Source organism: Amblyomma mixtum, chromosome 3 (genome assembly GCF_055824585.1).
Source record: "Amblyomma mixtum isolate Tamu chromosome 3, ASM5582458v1, whole genome shotgun sequence".
NCBI classification, from domain to species: Eukaryota; Metazoa; Arthropoda; class Arachnida; order Ixodida; family Ixodidae; genus Amblyomma; species Amblyomma mixtum.
This window is the reverse complement of record NC_143014.1, coordinates 337,283,444-337,307,869: the sequence shown is the minus strand read 5'-3', so window position 1 is coordinate 337,307,869 and position 24,426 is coordinate 337,283,444. Positions and strand designations below refer to the sequence as shown.

At 48.3% G+C, this 24,426-nt stretch overlaps 1 protein-coding gene and 1 pseudogene across 1 annotated transcript; both read left to right on the top strand.

Moving 5' to 3' along the window:
* Window positions 1-1,779: 1,779 nt before the first annotated feature.
* Window positions 1,780-22,723, top strand: LOC149356076 (serine/threonine-protein kinase PLK1-like; annotated as a pseudogene).
* Window positions 11,049-12,242, top strand: LOC149356077 (uncharacterized). The gene has a single exon (XM_089575360.1). The coding sequence runs from the start codon at window positions 11,049-11,051 to the stop codon at window positions 12,240-12,242; it is 1,194 nt and encodes a 397-aa protein (XP_089431486.1).
* Window positions 22,724-24,426: the final 1,703 nt, after the last annotated feature.

Here is a 24,426-nt window from a genome sequence, read left to right as displayed (position 1 = left end):
AAGACAAATAGCTGTCAAGCAGGCAGAGTGTATGACCTTGCTGAACCGGATCTCAGCCTGCGTCTGGTTTATGGGGTTTAACGTCCCAAAGCAACTCAGGCTATGCGGGATGCCGTAGTGATGGGCACTGGAAATTTCGACCACCTGGGGTTCCTTAACGTTCGCTGACATCGCACAGCACACGGGCCTCTGAATTTCGCCTCCACAGAAATTCAGCCGCCGAGGCCGGGATCGCACTCTCGTCTTTCTGGTCAGCAGTCGAGCGCCGTAACCACTGAGTCACCGTGGCAGCTTCCACATCAGTTAGCTTTCAGGATGTTTTCTCGGTAGCAGACGAGTTTTCGCCCATTCCTTCAAGGTTCCCTCACCTTCGGGAAACGGCCGACTTTCGACTCTCCCTTCTGAGAAAATCCACGCAGCCACTCCCCTTTCTCCCTTGAGTCACCGGAGATAAGCGCAAGCATACTCCTTCGCTCTCTCGGACTTTTGTCAACCTTCTTGCTGTTGCCAATACAACTATGGCTTTGTCCCTGACCTCATTTCTTGGCTTTTCACTGTTAAGCTTCTTGCAACAACTCCCCTCTTTATGAGTCACTTTTTGACAGCTGCTCGTGATCCCGGCTACCCAACCTATTTCTCTACATTGGCGAAGTTACCCAGGTCATTGCCCATTCCGTGCATATGTTCTGCGCTGGCATGTCCGCCATTTTCATTTATAATCTCCCTAGGGGTCACTTTTTCCTCCATTTCTAGCCAGCTTTCCCCAGTTTCCTCTTCCGTCAGCCTTTCCACGTCAACGACACGAGTCTCTGTGTGGAGTTTTCGGCTCTCGGCACTCAACACGTGCACACGAATATTTCGCAGTCCCTGCATAGAACCACCTTTTAAAGCGCGTACTGCAGATCACTGATGCTCGTTGATTTTTTTTTTTTTTTGGTGGGGGTGGGGTTACATAGAAGACAACGGATAGAAATGACGAGTGTACTCATAGTAAACTTAGACGAACCAATCTCAAACAGCAACGCTGTGTTATCAGTCTTGCTCGAGAGCGTAATCTTTCCTACATTTTTTTTTCTTCACAGTTTAGCACACGTGAATATTTCTACCAGAACAATTATAAGCATACGGACAGGCTACGACACCGCGTGAAACAACGTGTTGAGATAAAGTTTATCATCTGGAACTGGCGACTCCCGCCTGTAAACGATTTACTATTTTCCCTGCACGGAATTTTCTGTTGTAACTCTATGGCAGGAAATCGTGACTCATGGGTTTGGAGGAAACCAGACGCTGGCTGAGATAGTAGATTGTTCGCGGTACCCCCTCGAACGTATCTGCAAGTGCATGACGTGTCAGCCTTTGCAGCTGACAGTGCTGCTGGGTTCCAGTGAAGGTGTGTGGAGATCCCGGAAAAAAGATTAAGCTTCTGAATAGCCCAGCCACCTGAATGACCTGCAGGTGGCCGGTATCTAAAGCGCTTATTCCCGGAAGAACGTAAAGAAAAAAGTGTATAGGGCGTCTACAATAGACGAACAATCGAAATTTCCTTGACTCAGAGGAGGGCCACTGCCCGACTAGTGGGCACTGCCCACCTATTCGCTACGGGTGGCGCCAACCAATACCGTGCATCTCTTTTCGTGCACGTGGTACTATGAACCCAGCTTTTCAAAGCAGTCGTGCACCGGTCGGAGACAGCATCGTCCAGCTCAGACGCTGGTGCTTTTGCGGTAGTGTTCATTGCAGAGCGTGGAATCGCGGTCGCGTTTTCTCTTTTTCGTGATGACTTCTGCCAGAGAGACGTTGTCCAGCACTGCAAAGACCAGAGACGAATTTCCCGCCGTTGTTATCGACGCGAAATCGCAGACAGAATACACCATTGGCAAATTTCTCGGCAAGGTATGCGTCCTTAAAGAACGGGCGCGGTACGTTCCATACAGCAGAACGTGGTGGTATACGCTTTTAGTCTAGCCTGATTATAACGACATCCCTTCAAAGAAACCAGAAAGTTAATTGTTGCTGTCGCTTCGTGCGTTGGGTTAAATGCAATAAAGGCGTGAGGGCCCGTACACCGTGGGAATAGATTAATGTACAGTTTTTGCGAAACGTAACCATGTCACGGACGTTAGCAAAGTAGCGCAGAGCACGAACGGCTCTCCATAAGCTCTATATACGGGTGTCTCACCTAAGACTTTACACATTTGTGAGACGTAGCAGGGCCATCGCCCACGGGATTTTATACGGCCGCTGTCGTTCACCAGGAAATGCACTTTGATGGACTCTCTTTTCGAGCCCCGAATTCAATGCGAGCCGAGGAAGTAGCGATAGCGCTTGCTGCCGCCCACGCCAATTCGAGAATCATCATTACGGACTCCCGAAAAGCATGTGATCATTCCTTGGCAGGGGAGATCTCCCCCTTAGCTGCTTGTATTCTAAGACGGACTGCCACTGATCCAACACCCAAAAGAATCATTTCGGCTCCTGCCCACCAGGGCTTACGATGTAATGAGGCCGCTGACGCGGCTGCCCGAGCGCTTATTCACCGGGCTCCTCATCCCAGCTCTTCTGGCTCAAAGACTAACCAGCCGCTGCTGCGCTTCAGGGAAATTATAACGCATTATAGCGACATCCACCGTCTTTTCCCGGCCCCTGCAAAGGGGCTGAGTAAGACGGAGGAGCGAACTTTAAGGCGCCTGCAGACAGGTACTCTACTCTGTCCTGCAATCTTAAAGCATTACGATCCAAACACGGATGGGCGATGCCCGCACTGTGGGGAGACCTGTGATATCTTCCACATGGTGTGGGCATGTACTCAAAATCCCCACATCCCCCCTTCCCCTACCCCTTCCGGAGAGGCATGGGAGACTGCCCTCCTCAACTGCTCCTCGCTTGAGTCCCAAAGGGCTCTGGTGAAACGGGCGAGAGACGGGGCATTGTCATGCGGTGTCCCGGACTAGGGACGCCGACCATGTAGCGGGGCCACTCTGTGGCTCCCAAACTCTATTTCAACAATTAAAAGTTTTCACTACCACTACTTACACATTTGTTAAAAACAAGCCTTTTGATTTAGAAGAGCATTTTTTTTTCCAGAGGATTGTCAGCGGTGTACTAATTACGCCAGAATACAATCAAGAAAAGCGAAATAGCAGACTAGTTAATCACAACTGAATAGTTTACTTTTTAACTATTGCTAGCAGGTCCTTAACTTACTGAGAGACGAGTAGCCCACTGTTAGCAATATCCGAATCAGTTCTTAGAATTTCGAAAACGTGTTTACCCGACGCTGGGGCTCTAAAAAGTGTGGCTACATCGCGCCAAAATAAATTTGCTTTCGAGAAGCTTGCAGGCAAAGTGACCCCTCCAGTGCGCGTAACTCGTTGAAATACCCAAAATTTTGTTGGGCGACGGTAACGGCATTGTCGATATCCTAAAAGCTGATACGTATATTGCTTACGGTGGGCTACACACCTCTAAATAATTAAGGAACATTACTATAATACTTAAAAAAGTTGACTAGTCAATATCAATCGACCAGCATGCTAGTTAGCACCTCTTAGCTGCCCGAGCGTCTCCGAGCCTTTCTAGCCAAGGAACTGATCATAGTATGCCGATTCTGCGGGCTGATGCCGACAGACGTTTACCTAATGAGAAATCTTTCTTACTTGTTTATCACACGAACTATTAAGGCTTTACTGGCTTATACTGTCGTCCGTCTGTTAACAAATCGTGTCACACGCGTTTAATTCGGGAACTAAAAAAGACAGAAGATACGAATCGTCACTTCTGATAGAGGAAGATAAAATGATCCTAGAAGCCAAGTTTGATGACTGTAGGTTAATTAGTTTATTATAGGCAAAATGGCGGAATAGCGCGGACGACTATATAGCCACGGGAACGGTGTGACGGCATAGCCACCGTAAGTCCTCACGGCATAGTGACAATTGCGACAGAATGATCTGAAAACGGATTTGTGTAAAATTATAAGGAGAAATGTGTAATTAAGCGTAATTAACACTTCAGATCCCCGAAAGGGGTATAATTTGGGTATCGATATAGCCACGGTAACGGTGTGACGTCACCCACCGGAAGTCGTCACGCCATAGTGTCCTCGGGTTTCGCCTCTCAACACTTTAGTTGCCAAAGTGTTCTCACAATTTTACCGACATTGTAGACCGCTCACAATGTTATGCCTAAAAAAGAGCTTGTCTAACTTTTTGGTGCATGTACTCTCTCCTCTGCCTTCCTCTTCTTAGTTGGGGAAGATCGGTTACCAGGAAGTGAAATGCGCTGTAACTGTTTCACATGTTGATGGACACCTCAACCGCGCAATACGGGAAGGGAGGAAGGTAGGAGTGAAAGAAGGAAAAGATAGAGAGGTGTTGTATGGGAGTGCTACAGACATTTCCACCAGCTAATGATTTAGTCCAGCTGGGGATTTTTAACGTGCACTAACATCACATACACACACACGTGCGCGTTTTGCGTTTCGCCTCCACCGACACGCGGCTGCCGCAGCCGGATTCAAACTCGTGTGCTCCAGCTCAGCATGCAGTAAGGGCGCTATAATCACTCAGCCATCGCGGCGGGTTCTTCGTTTGGGAGATTTACAGAGTATAGCACAGCATGTAGACTGGACCACCAGGACTGCAAAAACGGGGAAACTCGTTTACAGATGGTGCTGTAAAAAGTTGTCAGTTGCAAGTCATGTTGCTCAGTTTACCAGTTAACGCGATTCACCTGTTTTCTAACGTCCCCCACTACTGGCATTATTGTGCCAATAAAAGGCGTCTTTATGCCTCAAAAAGCCTATTGTGAACAATTACTTGCGAATTCCTCCGAGGCGCTATATTTTTGCACTTTTCCTGTATGTTTGCAAACGACAGCCTCCAAATTATTCCTGTCTGGGATACTTTGTAAACTAAATCATACTTTTGAGACACATTTTGGACAACTTTTCCAAAACTAACCAGGCCGAACGGTTTTCCTGTTAGTCGCATATTAAAAGTTATTATACCAGCCCTCAAGCTATAAATCTCTGTATGGTAAAGAGGACCCCTCTCCTCACCTACAAGGAACTTTTTGATCTTTAGGGAAGCCGTGAGGGCTCTACTATGCGAATGAGAAGCAAACCATGCATCCTGGTTACTTTTGGCAAAGTCTGTACCTATGCCCTTCTTCCTTTCGTTCCGTCTGTCTTGAATTTCACGTAGTGCCTATTTTGTGCACTTAGGCGCCAAGCTCATTTTGCCTTCAAGTGAAGGGATCCTTCGCTGAGTGTTTCAGTCACACTGTGCGACAACATTCGCCCAGAATTCGTTCGGACAACCATGCAACAAGGCTGGCATTTATTTTGCAGGGCGGACACGCGCATTGCTTCGAGTTTGTGGACAAAAAGGCGAACGTGGTGTACGCAGGGAAGGTCGTCTCCAAGGCTCATCTTACATCGGCGATCGTCCAGTTTTGTGTGAGTTCCTGTATCACTGCACATCGTCTATTCTCCTTCTTCCCTTTTGGTAGAAATTTTGTTGATGGGACACTGAGGACAGAACAAAACGATTTTCTGGCCTCGCTGGTGCATCGAGGCGATCCACGAATAAGTCCGCGAATAATTCAAAATGACGACTTGTAAAAGCGAACCAGTTCTAAACACAAACGTTTAATGGATTTGCGCCCTGGGGATACATTCTATAAAGTTCCATTATCCACTTTCGATTTAGTCACTGTTTTTCAGTCGTGCTGCTGCGGCTTTCAAGCGTCAGAAGGAAGCAACCGTGAGATCCGGTCGCATACAAGCCAATGGTGAGGTCATTTCCCAGGGACGCTTGAAAGATGCGGCAACATCACAGAACAACAGTGACTATTGCGATAGGGCCGCATAGATTCGAAAGGGATAGTGGATCTTCATAGATTACGGCCCCTGCTTGTAGTTTTATGGCCTTTTCAAGAGCTTACCTAACCACAGATTTCCTTGACAGTAACACCTTTCACACGGTAGCCTGTCGAGACAGACGAACTTCAACCTCTCCATGTCCTTTTAATGCTTCTAAAAATTTTCTTTCAACTTTTTATCTGCAGAAAGGGGTCACTAGCGAGGGACAACATTTACATTGATTCTTGCAACACAAATAAAAGAGCAGTCATATATGTCAAGATTGCGCTGTAGTAACCGATTACCTTCGGCATCGTGATGGCTTTTGTCATCTCCACGTACGGCTTTATCAGTCATAATTATCAGCTTCTCAGTCCACCACTCTTGCTTCTTTTGTTTGCGCTTACTACAACCTTTCCGAGGTTATTAATTAATTTGTCTTCTGCAGGTTGAAGATGAAATCGACATCCACAAAAGCCTGCGTCATAAGCACGTGGTTGGTTTCCACAGCCACTTTGAGGACGACAAGAACGTATACCTCATCTTGGAGCTGTGCACATTGCAGGTTCGTCAACGTTCCTGCTCTCGGTGCTTACCATTTGCCCTGATTTTCTTTGCGTTCATTCTAAGATGCTTCTAAGGTTATCCAGGTTCGTTTTTAGTTCGTTTAATGGTGCTTAACGTCCCAAAGCAACTTAGGCTTGGAGGGACGCTATAGTGGAGTGCTCCTGAATAATTTCGACCATCTTGGATTCTCTAACGTTTCCTGACTGCAAAATGCCAGCCATACGATGTAGTCAGTGTAGGAATGCTTGAGAATTTGTTTTTGAGGAATAGAGATGGCGCAGTAATCGTCTCACATCCCCGCGGACACCTGAACCGCGCCTTGAGGGAAGGGATGCAGGAGGGAGTAACCATACGGTCTAGTTGGTGTGTATGAAACATAATGAAACCAGAGACAAAGAATTTCGGCAGACACTAAACTATTTTAACGTGTATAAATGCGAAAGCATTGCTGTGCCTGGGTGCTTAATCCTGTCCTTTACCAACTGCGTGACTAGGAACACCGGAACGTTTTTGTTCGGGGGTGAGGGGGGGGGGGGGGGCAGGTATTGTCTTTCCTTCATCATCATCATCAGCCGGACTAGACCCACTTTCATGAGAAGTGCTTACCGCTGCCAGCCAAACTACAAATACGAAGGGGCATTAGAAACACATCACTAATCAAAGTGGTGACAAAAATTGTGACGCAATATACCTTGTGCAACCTCGCTTCCATGGCATAAACGTTTCGTCCAAGGCACGAAGAAGTTGTTGTTCTTCTTCTGAGACCCAGATATCTTCCGAGGCAACGACATTGTAAATCTGCAGCTATTAAAAAATACACTAAAGGGATGAGAGACGTGCAAGTAGACCGCGTTAAGCCTGTTTCACATGCAAGCGAAAAATGCAAGCGAATCCTGTCGCCGCGACGGAAAAACCTGTTTTGAGTCGTCGCTGCGATGAGCGGCGTGGTTCCAACAAGTTGGAAATTTTCACTGCGACGCGCCGCTCAATCGCTCAGTCGCTTGCATGTGAACCGGCCTTTACGTTTCGCCACCGCCGGGCCAGATCAACGCGGCTGCAGTGGACGCAGGAGTATCATTCCGAGCAACGGACAATTCGCTTGACCGACTGGCACCCAGAGCCGTCTCGGCAATCGTGTCCAGACAGATCCACTTGCCACGTGACGTCGTGTGCGTGCGTATGGGCAAACGCTTGTGAGAGCGCGGAGCTCGGGGAAAGAGTGTTCGCCCCGGGCCAGATGGATCCGAATCACGGCGCCGCTGGGTCTGAGTCAGCGACGCTTGCCATGAACATGACCGCTGGTTCGACACGTGCGCGTCTTGGGAACCTTCCTCCTTTCCCTCTGAATTAAGGATGCTCCCTCGGCTAGGTCGCGGTCGAGACACCTGCTGTGTGGGCGCGTCAGATTTCTCTCTGGGGCCGGCTTCTCTTGCAGTTCGTACGAGATGCAGTATTAAACCTTGTTCTTGTTAGACGATGCCATCGTCCTTTGCCGATGCTCTCCGCGCGACACCGGACCGCCAGGTCAACGCTACCCTTGGGGATAGCGTGCGAAACCGCATCAACTGTCGGGAAAGATTCAGGGGGGGGGGGGGGGGGGGGCGCTGCCCCCATTGGAAAAAGTTGGGGGGCGGCCTCCGCGCCCCGGTTCCGGAGTCCCTGACTGCGCGCACGGTATCCCCGCAAATTTCTTAATCTCATCCACCCACGTAACATTATGTGGTCCCCTGTTACACTTCTATTCCCTTGGGATCCACTCCGTTACCTTTAAGGACTAGCAGCTATGTTGCCTTCACATTGCATGCCCAGCGCAAGTCCATTTCTTCCTCTTGAATTCAACTATAGGATGTCATATACCAGCGTTTGTTCCCTCACCCACTCTGCCCTCTTCCGGTCTCTCCCTGTCATTTTCCTTTCATAGCTCGCTGCGTTGTCCTTAACTTAAGCTGAACCCTCTTTGTTAGCCTCCACGTGTCTACCCCGTAGGTGGGTACCGGTAAGATACAACTGTTGCATGCTTTTCTCTTGAGGGATATTGGTAAATTGCTATTCATGATCTGAGAGAGGCTGCCATATGCGCTCCACCCCATTATTATTATTCCAGTCATTTCGCTCTCATGATCCGGAACAGCGGCTCATTCGTTGCTTACCAAAGGGAAACGTTGAGTGCGTGATGCTGGCGCGGGATTATGGGCGTGCCTCGTGCGGGTTACCAGACCGCCGGCGCGCCGGTAGGTATGGCATCTTTAGGATTTACTCAAACTGGTGGACCGTACTGCAAATATAACTTTGTACAAAGCGAAAATGAACAGTGCTGCAAAAATGTGGCATCCTTTTTTTCTTACATTTCGCCTCTCATGCAACTGACAGTACTACACTTCTTTATTCTTTGAAGGCCTGATACCAGGATAGTTAGGGTTTTCTATCATCCAAACCGCTCTTATGAAATTACGTTATGCCAGTATCTATTTGGGCCTTTAGTTGTCACGACATTTTTTGCGAGAACGGCCACATTGTGTCCTGGAATCATAATATGGGACGCAGCCAAAGACTGCAAACTGCCTTCATTGTTACTAAAACTGTCATTTAATATTGCCGCGCACTATTGTGGACACTGAATTCTGTACTTCGAAAAACAATTACTTCAGTCAAGCTTACTCCATACTGGCGTGATTTGAACAAGTGTGCTAAAGTGGATATGTCCCAGTCTAAAACCTGAAGGTATCTCCAATTTTCTTTCTCATGTTCTTAAGCGTGTCTCACATTCATGGTTCGTCCGCAGGCTTCATTAGCGCATATACTTCGCAGCCTCTGGAGGATGTCCTCCAGCACCGCAGGACCCTCAGCGAGGCGGAGGTGCGGTACTTGATGCGCCAGCTGCTCCTCGCCTGCCAGTACTTGGTGCAGGAGAAGGTCATCCACCGAGACCTGTAGGTCGGAAACCTGCTCCTCACCAAGGGCTGGCAACTTAAGGTGGCCGACTTTGGTTTCGCCACCCGCCTCCACTTCAAGGGGCAACTCAAGATGTCCATTTGCGGCACCGCCAACTACATGGCCCCCGAGATGTTGGCCCTGAAGGGCTACAGCCACGAAGCGGACATCTGGGCCGTCGGGTGCATCTTGTGAGTCTCACTCGATAGCGCAGAAATTGTTGTATCGTCTAAGTTTCGGTTTCGCTTTCACTTTGTCCGTACCGTGTTTCAGTTTCGCTTTCACTTTGTCCGTACCGTGGCGCCAGTGTCTTGTATAAAAATGCTTTTGTAGATGTTATTAAAACAGTTCGTCTGAGACCACAGCAGCCTCCTGACTCGCTTCGGCGCTCTCCCGGGCCCGCCACAAGGTCTATTGAAACAGGTCGCGAAGCCGGAGCCCGAATGCGGTCCAGAACCAAGTGCTAGCGACATCAAATTAGGGGTGGAACTAAAGCGCCAAAATGAAATGAGTGGACAAACACGACTAGAAGAGGAAAATAATTAGGACATATTTTGTGTTTCAAAAGCATTCGAAAACAATTGCAGTGATTCCTTTTTAAAATGTTTTAGTTGTGTGCATTTTGTTAGAAAGTATAGCGCTTGCTTTGTAAAAATTTTTATGACAGCGTTCGCTCAGAGCAGCGGCAATGGCAGCGGTATGATGCCAAGGTTGACGGTGCTCTGATGTCATACCCTTGTCATATCTTTTGACCATTCTGCTAGCCCTACTTTTTCCTCGTTGCTCATGGAGGAAAGATCGTTGCTTGTTGCTCGAGTTCTTGGTGTGCATCGTTCGTGTACAGTTTCCGCTTTTCCCTTTTGCCAGCGCTTCTGTGTAGTTTCGTTCGGTTGGGTGCGGTTCTGTCGCTTTTGCCCCAAAAGGGCATCGTCTGTGGCCATGGGGCCCCCGTACGCAAAAAAGAGATGTGCGGTTGCACGATGTGCGAGCGATAACCTGTCTGGCGACGTCACATTTCATCGCTTCAGCGCTACACCTGCGACATTCAGCGCGACACCTGAGGCGAGGACGAAGGAAAAAGGCACAACGAGAACTGACTACCTAAAAATAGCGTTGGTGGTCGGCACGTCGTGTCTTCTTTCTTCGTTCTCGTGTCGGGTGTCGCGCTGAAGCGTCGCGGCGTTCAGCAGTTTATTTTTCCCGCCAAGCAGCACGTGCGCTGACGTCACAAATATGACGTCACTAAAACACGTGACTTTAACGTTGCGTTTTTGTTTTAATTATGACGTCACTTTTTAGTTGTCCACGCATTTCGAAGACGGCGCTGGCTGCGCACCATGAGCCGCCATGTTTTGAACGTATTTATTTATTTATTTATTTATTTATTAGTACCTCACAGGCCCCGAAGAGCATTGGGTGAGGGGGGCAAATCGAAAAAAAGGGATATACAGATGGAAAAAACCGTAATATCGGTACAAGAACGCGGTACAAGTCAAATACAAGAAAGGAACACGAAATTTATACAAAACGAAGAAAATAACATCAGACACGAAAATATGGGCTTCTATGCAGCCTACGCTACCATAGTACATCTACCTTGCCCGCCACACAAAGAAGCCCGAACACTACAATGGCGACGAGGTTTTATATTCGTTCCTGAGCCTTCCTTCGCTTCTTCAGCACCATGAGCGCCGCCATCCCTCTGCCGCCGCCGTTCCTTCCCGTCCCGGGCCGTCCCGCTGTTCCATGGCCACAATGGCACCGCATGTTCGAAACGTTCCTCGTGGCCTCAAGATCATCGAGCTTCTCACCCGAGCGTCGCAAGGCCTTTCTTCTGCACAGCATCGGTACAGAAGGTCAGCGTATTTTTTACACCCTGCCTATCCCTGTTTCCGAACCTTCACAAATCACCCAAGAGGTTTCTTCCGCGCATGCTGCCGCTGACGCAAGCACCGCCGAAGCCCCAGCCTCACCGTCCGTATATGACCAAGCCATTACAGCCTTATCGTTGCATTTCTCTGCTACCAGCAATGTAATTGTTGAGCGGCACCGTTTTCGTCGCAGAGTTCAACAGCCAGGCGAGTCTATCCAGGAGTTTGTTGCCGCATTACGAGAGCTCGCAGCGCTTTGTTCTTTTGTTGATGTGGAGGATTCACTGCGTGATCAATTCTTGGAAGGCGTCGCCTCTCAACACATCCGCGAACGCCTTCTCCTCGAAACTTCCCCACTTTCTTTCTCTCGCGCCGTGCAGCTCGCGCTTCAGATTGAACAAGCCGCGCAACAGCTACACGAGTTCTCTTCTGCAAACGTTAGTAGAGTGACATTACGCGGAGCTCGGAACTCCGTAATGTCGACTCGTTCCAATATCCAGCCCGAACGACGCGGCTCGGTTTCCTCACGTGCCTCCCGTTCCGACGGCCAGGCCCCTCCTGATCGCCCCGCAAAAGGTTCTCAAGTTTCGCGTGGCTCCACGTCGTTTTGTTTTCGCTGTGGTTCTTTGCAGCATCTGGCTTCGTACCCGCGCTGCCCCGCAAAAGACCAGCGTTGTTTATACTGCGGCCGCCTGGGGCACTTTCGTTCTGTCTGTAATCGGCGAAAACGCAGCCCCGTAGCTGTTCAGGAGGTCGCATGCAGTAATTCTTCCCATGAGGCTGAAGTCTTGCACATTCTTTCCGTGGGTAGCTCCCGTCGGGCCGGTGTTCTTGTTGATGTTTCTGTTGCTCAGACACCTTTGAAGCTGCTCGTTGACTCTGGCTCCTCTGTGTCTATCTTAGCCGACAGTATTTTTAAACAACATTTCGAACTAACATCAACGCTTTACTCTCCTAAGGTGAAGTTGCTCGATTATTCGCAACAGCCCATTCCAGTCCGTGGTTGATTTTACTCAGAAGTAAAATACAAGGACCGCTCCGCCTCTATTCTTTTCTATGTTGTATTACAAGGCACATCTCTCCTTGGCGTTGGCGCCATAAAATCTTTGGACCTGCACATTGACGGTTCCTCTCTGAGTTGTCTTCAGAATTCAACAACTTCTGACATCGGAGGAAATGAGCAGAATAAACACCTACCGGAATGTCTGTCTGCCGAATTCGGAACCATTTTTGACAAAGGCCTTGGAATGGCCAAAGGGTTCATTCATCGCGTCAAAGTTAGATCCAACATTCCACCTGTAACATCGAAGCTCTGTCGACTTCCGTCTACACTTAGACCTCAGGTAACGGAGAAACTGCGCCGTTTGGAACAACTTGACGTTATCGAGCGCATCAACGCTTCTGAGTGGGTATCTCCCATTGTCGTGGTACGAAAAAAAGACGGTAGCATCCGATTATGTGTGGATCTGAGAGAACCCAACAAAGCCGTCGTCACGGACAGCTTTCTCCTTCCCCACACAGAAGAGCTCCTGCATAGTCTCGTAGGAGCAACCCACTTCTCGAAGTTGGACTTGGCATCAGCCTATCATCAGGTACCGCTTCACCCTGACAGCCGTGACTTAACTGCCTTCATAACCCATGAAGGGCTTTTCCGCTTCAAACGAGTCTGCTTTGGATTGGCGTCCGCCCCTGCCGTTTTCCAGCAAATGATGTCGCGAATTCTTCAGGGGTGTTCAGGTGTTCTTTTCTATATCGATGACATCATCGTGTTCCGCAGGAATGAGCGGGAGCACCTGACCAACCTGACGGCTGTTCTTCAGCGCATCAAGAATGCAGGACTCAAACTAAATGACAAATACACTTTTTGCGTACAAGAGCTGTTCTTCTTGGGTCACAAAGTCACCGCCCAGGGCATCTCGCCAATGCCGGAAAAAGTGAATTCAATAATTAACACTCCTGCCCCCACTGATGCAACTGCACTCCGCTCTTTCATTGGCTTAGTCGAATACTACGCGAAGTTTCTCCCGAGTCTCGCGGACATCGTTGAACCAATGCGAGTCCTCCTTCGCAAGAACAAGCCTTTCAGTTGGACTGCCGCTGCAGACGCTAGTTTCCGAAGTATCAAGTCCTTGCTTCAATCCGGCCGGGTACTTCAAATGTTTCATGAGACTCTTCCTGTGATTGTTTCCACGGACGCATCTGACTGCGGACTTGGCGCTGTTCTCCAGCAACTGGACGGGCACAAGCTACGTACAATTGCATTTGCATCTCGTACGCTGTCTCCGGCGGAAAGGAAGTATGCGGTTGGAGAGCGCGAGGCACTTGCATGCATTTGGGCCTGCGAGCACTGGCATACGTACTTGTGGGGTCGTCCTTTCACACTCCGCACGGACCATCAAGCCTTAGTTTCCCTCCTGTCCTCTCAGGGAACGGGCAGGCGGCCTCTTTGCATTGCACGGTGGTCCGAACGCCTTCTCCGCTACAATTACACAGCAGAGTACCGTAAGGGATCAGAGAACGCCGTTGCGGATGCCCTTTCTCGTCTTCCTGCCTCTGTTTCACATGAAGATGTTTCCGTTGAGGAGGAGATTATATTAAATCTCTTTACACCCCTTTGCCTCACAAAAGAGCAGTTCAAGAAGGCTCTTAGCGAGGACCCTATTTTGAAAGACGTCAAGGCCTATGCTGAGTCGACTTGGCCTTTCCGTAAGTTCATTTCAAGCGAAATGCAGCCCTACTTCACTGTGCGCGAAGAACTTTCCGTGGTCAGCGACTTGATAATGCGTGGAGAACGAGTGGTTGTTCCCCTCTCGCTGACACCGCAGCTAATAGCTACGGCTCATGAAGCGCACCCAGGAATATTTCGTACCAAGGCGCGACTACGGGAACGCTTCTGGTGGCCAGGCATGGACAAGCAAGTCGAGCTTGCCGTCCATAACTGCAGCGTCTGTCAGGCAGCCGACAAAAGCGCCAAGACTGCGGTTTCTCCTCTTCAGCCGGTACCGCTGCCTGAGTGTCCATGGCAAAAGCTGGCCATCGACATCGTCGGCCCCATGGAAAGAGCCCCGCAAGACTGTAGGTTCGCTATTACATTAGTGGACTACTTCTCAAAATGGCCGGAAGTACACTTGTGTAGTGAAGTTTCAACACGTACGGTGACTAATTTCTTAGTGTCCATTTTCGCCCGCGAAGGCTACCCCGACGAAATTGTTAGCGACAATGGACCTCAGTTTTCGTCGCAAGAATTCACACAGTTCTTGAACGAGGGCGCCATTTGTCTCACGCACTCGTCTCTCTATTATCCACAGGCAAATGGGCTAGTCGAGCGGTTTAACCGCGTCTTCAAGAATTTCGTTCAGCTAGCTTTGCTCGAACATCGTCCCATTCGTCAAGCAGCCGTTGACTACCTCGGCATCTACCGGTGCACGCCTCATGCTACTACAGGGATAGCTCCCGCTCTGCTACTGCACGGAAGATTGCCTAGAACACGGCTTGACATTGTTGGACATCCATCACCGTCCTTCTTTACTGATCCGGCAACAGAACTTCGTCGGATGCGCCAACGCGTGGTGGAGATGCAACAAAACAGCAAGAAATACGCGGATGCTCGCCGGGCGGCAAGACAGACAACGGTGACAGTAGATGACTTCGTCCGTGTAAAGAAGCCTACAGTGGCATTCAAGGGTGACCCATCCTACAGTCAGCCGCGTAAAGTGATCGCGAGGAAGGGACCATCGTCGTTTCTCCTCGATGACGGGAAGATCTGGAACGCATCGAGACTCACCAAGGTGCCCTCGTCATCGTCCACTTACGACAGTGTTAAACTGCCACCCACCTCGGCTGATCCACCAGTGTCTGCTACACAGGAACAAGCGTGCCACGGCGCAGCACTGCCAAACATGCCCAATCCTCCAACTGTCGATGTTCAGCACCGACGCATTCAGCCTACAAGAGCTAGACAGCCAACGGATCGCTACGGCTATCCTTCGTAGAAGTCGTTCTGTGACTGAAAACACCAAGGCAACTAGGTGCTTCAGTGTTCCAGTGTGTGTGATGTGTGTGTGCTATTTCTCTGTTCACTTCATGTGACTTTCGACTACATTTCACCTGTGTGACTGTCATACTGTGGTTGTGAACTATGTTTCTATTTCTCGTTTCCTTAAGTGTGCATTATATCAACTCCATGTTCAATTATCGTAAATAATCAGCTAACCACTGACTAACGCATGACATGTGTTTCTAAGGGAGGAAATATGTTGTATCGTCTAAGTTTCGGTTTCGCTTTCACTTTGTCCGTACCGTGTTTCAGTTTCGCTTTCACTTTGTCCGTACCGTGGCGCCAGTGTCTTGTATAAAAATGCTTTTGTAGATGTTATTAAAACAGTTCGTCTGAGACCACAGCAGCCTCCTGACTCTCTTCGGCGCTCTCCCGGGCCCGCCACACAAAGAAGCCCGAACACTACAGAAATGTCTGCAGCTGTTTTAATGCTTCCAACGAAAGCTCGCAATGCATATATCGTACAGGTAATAACCCGTCCGTAAATGTATTAAAGTCATAGGCTACCGTCCCATATGTGAATATAAAAACTGACAAATTCTTGCCTATCTTTGCCTAAATTGACAGTAACGTGGGAAGAACTGATGGCCGAGGCATTTGCTTATATTTTTATCTGGCGAAGCAAGTCGGGCCTGAGTGCACGGCGGTGATGTGTCCTGATCAAACTCCGTAGCTTTGCCTGTAGTCGGGTTACGTCGAGTAAAATAGATGTGAATTTCGCGAAGGAACTAGGCGCTATTATGAAGGGCTAATTTAATTACAGCAAATTTCCGGCGCCATAATTTTTCGTATTTCATCTTGTCACCGTATCCCCCAGAGTTTAATTGTGCTTGTTCATTCCACTATATTGACAGGTGTGCTTTTATCGGGATAAAACACTTGCGCATATCTGTGACAGACATCATTACCCCTATTTTATGACTTTCGAACCTTCTTAATGGTTTAATTTTTGGTTGCGAGAAAAGCTGGGAATCAGTAAACGGGGCGCTCATTATCGTAATTGTGGGAAACATCTCAGACTGGACGAGATGCAAAGAATGAAGCAGACGTCACATGCGCTTCTTCCTTCGTTCCTGTCTCATCGAGTCCAGGCTGTTCGTCGTCATTATGAAATTACGCCACTATCTTAAAGTCCTCTTTGCAACCCTTATTACCACCAACTTAATTGGCGGGCAGTCGTCTGCAAACTCCTTCGGCTGACAGGCCTCTGGATGAAGTGGGGATTCGCAGACGCCGGCTCAGACGGGAAGCGACGTTCAAGTGTCGAGAAAATGAGTTTGAAAAGTTTCTGCCGTGATTCCCAGGTAAGCAACCGGTTATTCGTATCTTCCAGCATGGAACTTACGAATGCCGCAGAGAAAATGTTGTCCGTAAAATTCGCTATAAGGTCCCTCTTCATGTTAAAACAATGAGATCATCCACTTCACGTTCAAATCCGGGCACTTAGGTGCATCACGAGCGTCGTTTGCCCGCTCTTAGGTTACCATTTCAAGGCGATTGGTTGGTAGGGGTCTCCTGTAGCATTGCTGTGCCCGCACTCCTTCGATCTGTGTCGTGCTGAGATGATAGACGGTGCGGACACTGACAGGCCGCAAACTGCTCTCCGCAGGTACAAGCTGCTAGTGGGGCGTCCCCCCTTCAGTTCGCCGTCCAAGGCGATGATTTACTTCAATATCAAGAGGAACGAATACAGGATCCCCGCGACCGTGTCCCCCGAAGCGAGCGCCCTCATCCGGTGGATTCTCCAACCGGAACCCGCAAGGCGGCCCAGCATCGAGGCCATCATGCACCACGAATTCATGACAAGAGGTAGGCCTCATCTTGCATCTCTATGTGCTGTGTGGTTGGTTGGTTGGCCTCAAGTAGAATGGCACATACCCACTACGGGGGAGTGGCCAAGACACAGGCGGTGAACTGTTGGAATGATTAAGAGTTTTAGAGGAAAAGGAGAATTAATAGGGTATAGGCTGACAGATTGGACGACGCAACGAAAGGGGACCTGTTAGCAGGGAGATCGAAGATGGGAGGACGGCATTATGTGCAAATTTGAATGCAACATCTGGAATGGTTCAATTTTGTATTGACTGAAGGAGAGACAGAAAAAATAAAAATAATAATAATAAATTAAAAGTTTGATAATCAGAAAAATGAAAACAAATAGAAAAAAAATTAGAAAAAAAAGAAAAAAAGAAAAAAGAGATAAAGACAAAAGTAAAAAAAATATTAGCATGGGAGTCGCTGTGTTTCTAAAAGAAATTTTTGAACTGCACAGCGCGCACTCCTGTTGCTTCGTCCAAGCGAAGTAGCGCCAAAGGAAAGAACAACCTCAGTGGACACAGGCAGACCCAGCTGATGAAACGGAATTTCTAATAGGCGCCTCCTCAAAGAAGAGAATCGGCGGCAGAACAGCAGGAAGTGATCCACTGTCTCAGGCTCGGCACAAAATGGGCACAGTGGAGAAACCGCCACACCAGATCTGTGAAGGTAGAAATTGAGCAGAGGAACTCGGCATCGCAAACGCGTGAAAGAGACCTCCAGTCTGCGCGAACTCCAGTCTTTGCTGCTCCAAGGGTGCAGAAGATGCTTGTACTCGGGGGATGAAGTAAGCGCCGAGGCTGAAAATTCCTGAAATATTGTGTAACTGCGAAACCTCACCGCAGCTGTATATGCGCAGGTTGGCAGGACCGCAATTATTGGGCCACAGAGAGAGGCCCTTGCTAATGAATCAGCAACCTCATTTAACTGAATGCCCACGTGACCCGGTATCCAAAGCAACCTCACCGAATTTAGATGAAGCGGGATCAGCTGCTTAAAGAGGCGTAATGCCCGAGACTCAGAGGGTGATGATAATGAAAAGCAAATAGATAGAGAGTCCGTCATAACCATGACGTTGGAAACGGCAGGATCTAATTTACGTAAAGCTAGAATGACAGCAAATAATTCGGCCAGATAAATTGGAGTGAAGTCAGGGAGACGGAGAGAAAAGGACCATCCCAATGCAGGTGAAAAAATTCCCACACCTGCCTTTTCACGATCCTGCGATGCATCGGTAGCAATGAGAATATGAAAAGGAAAGGATCTTAGGTGGTCCTGTAACAAACCGAGAAGGAGAGGAAAGGGCTGGAGCTTGGCATTCGATGGGAAAATGTTATCAAATGCAATCTCGACTGAAGGTGAGATGTTATGCAGTGGATGGATATCTGTGAGCTTAATGTTTAAGGGATCGAGGAGAGACTGCACGAAACATATCTGCGGAGTATGAAAACGAGACCAGGTGGCATTTAAAAAGACTGCGGGCTGACTAAGAAATATTACATTGGATGTGTGGAGAGGAGAGTCGCACAAATTTAAAAAGGTTTGGACTGTTAAAAGGCGAAATCTGGCTAATAAAGATGAAATTCGCGCCTCAAGGTGCAGGACAACATTAGCTACATACTTCGGAAGTCCCAAGCAGAGGCGCAACGCCTCACGCTCCAAGAGCACAAGCGGTCGAAGTTTATAGGCAGGAGCTCCTGAGAATGAAACACATCCGAACTCCAAAATTGGGCGGACATACATTTTATAGATCAGCAGAAGTGTGTGCCTTCTCATCCCTGACCTAGCGCTGCAAAGCCGACGCAGGATGCCAATGGCCCGAACTCCTTTTACAGAAACTTGCTCAATATGAGGCCGCCAGGAAAGAGTAGAGTCATAGATCACTCCAAGATACTTCACTGTTTGAACCTGAGGAATTATATGATTTCTATAAGAAACGCAGATATGTACAGGATGAGAAATCGGGAAGACCAACGAGGCGCATTTGTTCACATTGAGGGACAGATGAATACTTCCTAAGCAGTTGTCAAGAATATTGAGGTAATCCTGCAAGATCTGATACAGAGAGTGAATATATTTTGCAGAAGCAAAAAATGCGATGTCGTCAGCGTACACGTAAGTTGACACATTATGGATGCATGGAATGGAGCTTAGAAAGATGTTAAAAAGAACAGGGGAAAGAACTGAGCCTTGCGGAACACCTCTTGTCTGTCGAAATTTCTTTGAAGAAACACCATTTCGGCAGCAATAAAATTCTCTGTTTTCCAGGAAAGCAAAGATCCAGGCTACGAAATAGTTTGGGAAATTAAGGACCTGTAATCTGTGTAACAGCATCGAATACTCGACGCTGTCGTAGGCTTTACTGATATCCAGAGTGACAAGCGCGGCAAACTGTTTAGTGCTGCGAGCTAATTTAGTACGGCTCTCAAGGTCAGTATGAGCACACCAAATCGAACAGCCCGGCCTGAAACCAATTTGACAAGGATTCAAGATATCATTTGCAGAAATGAAATACATGATGCGACGAAGCAGGACCCGTTCCACCAATTTCACTAAATTCGATGTTAATGAAATCGGGCGTATGTTGTCAGAAGTGAAACCCTCCCCTTGTTTTTTAAGTATTGGAACTATTTCCGCAAGACGCCACTCATGGGGTATCCATGGACCTTTAAGGGAATGGTTAACCAGAGCCAATAGATCTTCAGGAGATTCGGTAAACAAAATTTTAATCATAGATGTAGTTACCTTATCGGGGCCAGGAGCCGCTGGAGATAGGCGCAAAACAATTTGCGAAAGCTCAGGCATAGTGACCTCAATGAAATCACTTGAGATGCATGAGAATGTAGGTGGATAATGAAGTGCAGATGTGAATCGACGTTCTAGGCCACCCGCAATTCCCTCTAAGGCCTTAGCGATGTCAGCAGGGGATTGAACGAGGGATTCAATATTGACAGCCGGTGGAATCACTTTCCTTCTCCTCATAAAATTAAACAAGGCCCGTTTATTCCCTGACTGAGAAAGAAAATCATAATGACTTGTAATATACTCCTCCTTCGCACGGGAGATAGTGCGCTTAAATGTTGCTGCGACATACTTATAATCGAACCAATTTTTTGGGCATTGATTTAGGAGGAGTTTCTTCCAGACTGCTTTCCGCCGTCTATAGGCACGCGTGCACTCTGCATTCCACCAATTATTGGTGATTGCATCCTTGGATCCTGTGACTATGAATTCAGACTTTTGCCTTGCGCGTTCCAACACTGTGCATATATGTGTAGCTTTACATTCGGAACTCGTAGTGGTGTTTCGGTCCGAATCGATTATGAGAGCTGATTTGAGAGTGTCTTTAAAGCGAACGTAATTTATGAAGGTGCGCTGTTGTCGTTCGGGAAGAGTTAAGTTACACGCAACCCTGAAACTAATCGGTAGATGATCACTGTTTGTCGCGCAGTCAACAGGCGCCCAAGACGTGACAGAGACTCCTGGGGAGGAAAAAGTTAAGTCTAAAACAGAGCGGCATAGACCACGTACAAATGTAGGCATTCCTGAATTGTTGCAGACTATGTTGTTGTCGCAAATCCAATCAAATAGTCTAGAGCCGAAACAATCTGTTTTAAACCCCCACGTCACGTGGTGCGAATTAAAATCCCCAACTAATAAAACCTGAGATCTGCTGCTAGACATCAATGAGTCAAGGGGCCGAGTGTCATGCACACCTGAAGGGAAATATGCGTTAGCTGTGAGTCTGTGTGGTGTGCTGCTTCCATCATGCTTTCTTTCTTTTTTCAACGCTAGAGCGTTCTATCTGACGTTCAACGAAAACGCCGCGCTCGTTGTCACTAATTTAGGATTGTTCGGCAGAGGTCGTGACGTCACACCACAGTCAACCAATGAGAGAGAGGCATCAAGTCGGACACGGAGAACAGAGGGGTAGGCGGGATGCCAGACGCTAAGAAGTCAGAGCATGCGGACAGTTTAACCTGCTCTTCTTTTTTTGTTCGCGAGTCAAGTCTTGTGACAGAGTGCATGATGTGGCTCTCGGGTAGGGGTGCAGAGATAGAGCGCTCCTCAAAAAAAAAAAGAAGAAAGGCGGAGGTTCGCTTTGGACGGGTGCGTACCGTAAAGATGTTTGTGGAGTTGCGGTTGAGGGCTGCGTCAGGGGTAGGAAATTTGCCGTATATACCAATACCCGATCATTCTTTACTCTCGTGCAAGGCAATTCAAAAGATCACGGAATTATGTGACTGATAGCGCTAGTTCGTGTCAAAACGAACCATTGTGTCTTCCGATACAGATCGTTTCCAGAATGACAAATTTTTCTTCGTGCAGAAGCACTAATCCGACAGGTATCAACCCCCAAGGAAAATCGTCCGTTGTCTGTTGCCTTGTCTGTTCACAGTGGCGGTCCTAAGCGGGGGGGGGGGGGGGGGGGGGGGCGTCGCCCCTACCAAAAGCCTTTGCATATTTTCCCGGACGTGCGTTTTCGGGCTCTCGTACGGCGAGATGTAATTTTTAACGTAGAACTGAAAAGCATTTTCGTCTGTGATGCGTCCAGTGGTCCCCTACTTTGTACGTTCACCTTGTTAGAGGCTGTCTTAATTCACACAATTCCACATTCTACACGTTGGTAGTTATTCGAGCATAATTCCTAGTGATTGTCGAGGTATCGTGGTCCTGCCGTGCCCCTACCGTTGTTTTGCCATGCCGCCGGCGTGGCGACGACGGCGGTGCCATTCATCTGCGGTTGCGGTGGCCAGCAACCTCGTCAGGGCGGCAAAGAGCCACCCATTCATGTCTTTATCCCGCCATGGGACACAGCGACGCCTGAGGAGATCACCCCTTTTTGGCTTGACAAGGAGCGCCGACCAGCTGCCTTGAAGGAGGGTACTGGGGACGGAACAAAGCCACTCCCAGAACTGAGTAATAAAGGCCGCTTATCCCAGTGGGGAAATGCCCGGGCAGTTACTTTGACCTTCGCAGACATGCCGTGGCGGGATATGTCAGCCGTCGGCTTGTTTCCCCTGGTATCGACAATGAATATTGCGCGCGTAAACGTTAACATTCAAAGATTGAGTAATGGTATAACGTCTATAGCGTTCGCCCTTTACTTTTCAACAACAAAGCGCACAAATTTTTTTGCGCAAAAAAAATAAATAAGAAATCGTTGTGTCTATTTTTTCTTTTTTGATATACGGAAATCTGTCCCCCCCCCCCCCCCCCCCCCTTAAAACCACGCTCTGGGACCGCCACTGTCTGTTCACTGCAGGCCTTGCGCGAGCGCTCCATCCCGCGGCACTGCCCGCACTTCGTTGTCTTCTACGTAGCACAAATTCGTTCATTCGCTCCAATTCGAGTGCAGTAAACATTCTTTAGTTATTGCTTTTGCCAGAACTCCTAATCACCTCGGCTAAAGTTCATGGCATCGATGAATCTCGACAGCCTCTGAATGTTCTTCGCCCTTTCCTTCCAGGGCCGCTTCCTGCACATCTGCCTGCATCCCGTGTCACAGCGGAGCCTCACGTGGACGCCGTCGGCAACGCCTTGGACGCAACCGACAGGAAACCCGCCTCGGAGGAGGACGAAATCCATGGAGGGTTCGACTCTGTCTCCGATTGAAAAGGTCTACATGGGAACGGCAGCACTTATTTAATGCTTCAGCAGCTCCAGTTCTTTTGTTTTTCTGCAGTTCTTACTAGTATTGTAACCATCTTTTTATTTGGGCAATACAAGTTTTAGGAAGCTCTTATTTCCATTCAAGCTTTAAGGCATCCTGTTTCTTGCTGACATTTAATCCTTAGCCATTGGAGTACATGTACAGATACTATTTTTGATAATGCTTCTGTCATTACTGGCAAGCCTGTTATTGGACTCCAAAGGTGGATTGCGGTGAATCATGATGTGTGCATGCTACGGCTGTAATGCGATTTTCATTTTTATGCGTCGAACGTTTTAATAAATATTTGTACTTGGTGTGCTGTATCCATGCACTTTACGAAAAAGGCTCATTATCCTCTTTTCGACCACACCAACTGCGGAACTGCGATTCGAAACTATGCAACCCCACGTGGCCACTTCGTGGAAGTTGCCAGATGGTGGCGCCACCTATGAACGAGAGAGCCAGCTATCGGTGGTGCCCTATAACTTTTTGTTTAATGTGTTGTTACTGATTTTTAATCCTGTAGGCCCATTTGCGAGGCCTTATAGCAGGGGGGACCAACACAATTTGTACACTCAGTCCGAAGCTACAACCAGGCAAGCAGCATAAAACGCAATCACACGGCGGCAAGAACAGAAACATGATCAGATCAGAGTTACAAATGAACTGTTAGACTATGGTGAATAGGGGTAAACATTTGTTTATTTATTCAAAATACCTTACAGGACCCAGAAGGGCATCGATTGAGGGGGGCAAAAGGACGAATTAAGTACTATAGGAACAATTAGTTAAATCAGGGTCCATGCGGGCCCTTGAAAACCTTGAAAACCTTTGAATTTTGGTGTGGTGAGGGAGATGGCCGTGGAAAAACACTAGTATACTTAAGAATTTTTTTTTGCACAAGTTATCTTGTTGGAGATAACTTTACCGGAGCTCCACCTCTGTGACTTTCATCGCCGAAGCGAAAGGAGACACTGCAGACCCGGTTCAGGCACGGAACCTGATGCTCCGCAAGCGTAGGGAGCCTACACAGTTGCGACGCAAGTTGTTCACCGGCACACAGCAAGCACGCATGCGTCGCTCCGCTAACGCAACGCACGATTCACCTAAAGCCGTTCTGTGAAATTTTCTGTCCACCATAAAAAACAAACGAAGTTATAGAGGCTTCAGCGTCACCCACAGCTGTGCCTCCATGCAGGAAATTTTCCTTCATACGGGCAACAGTGATCGAGCACCGCTTGGCTTGCTACACATACATAAAGTTAGCACCAGAAAATTGGAAACAGCTTTGTTATTAGAATGATTTCGAGCAAAGACTGAGCATGGTGGCTCAGGTGCCAATCTCTTTGAAATGACGCTGCACACAGGCACGTCTGGTGACGGACTACGCGGCTGCTTGGCCGCCGTAGTCGTTCCTAGGCCTAGCCTGTTTCGCACTGAAACCGCAGGCAACGGCGCGTCTAAAGCGGATAGAGCTGAATGAAAGGTCTGCTTTTGGTACGGCTAGATGCCAGAACCATCAGCGTGTAACAAAATAGAGATGTGGTCGAGTTCTACGACGCTTTCAGCGCCAAAGCTTGCATACGCAGAACAGATGTGAGGTGCAGCTGCGGGTAGAAATGGCAGAAATTTGTTGGTAATACAGTTACCGCTCTTAGCAGCA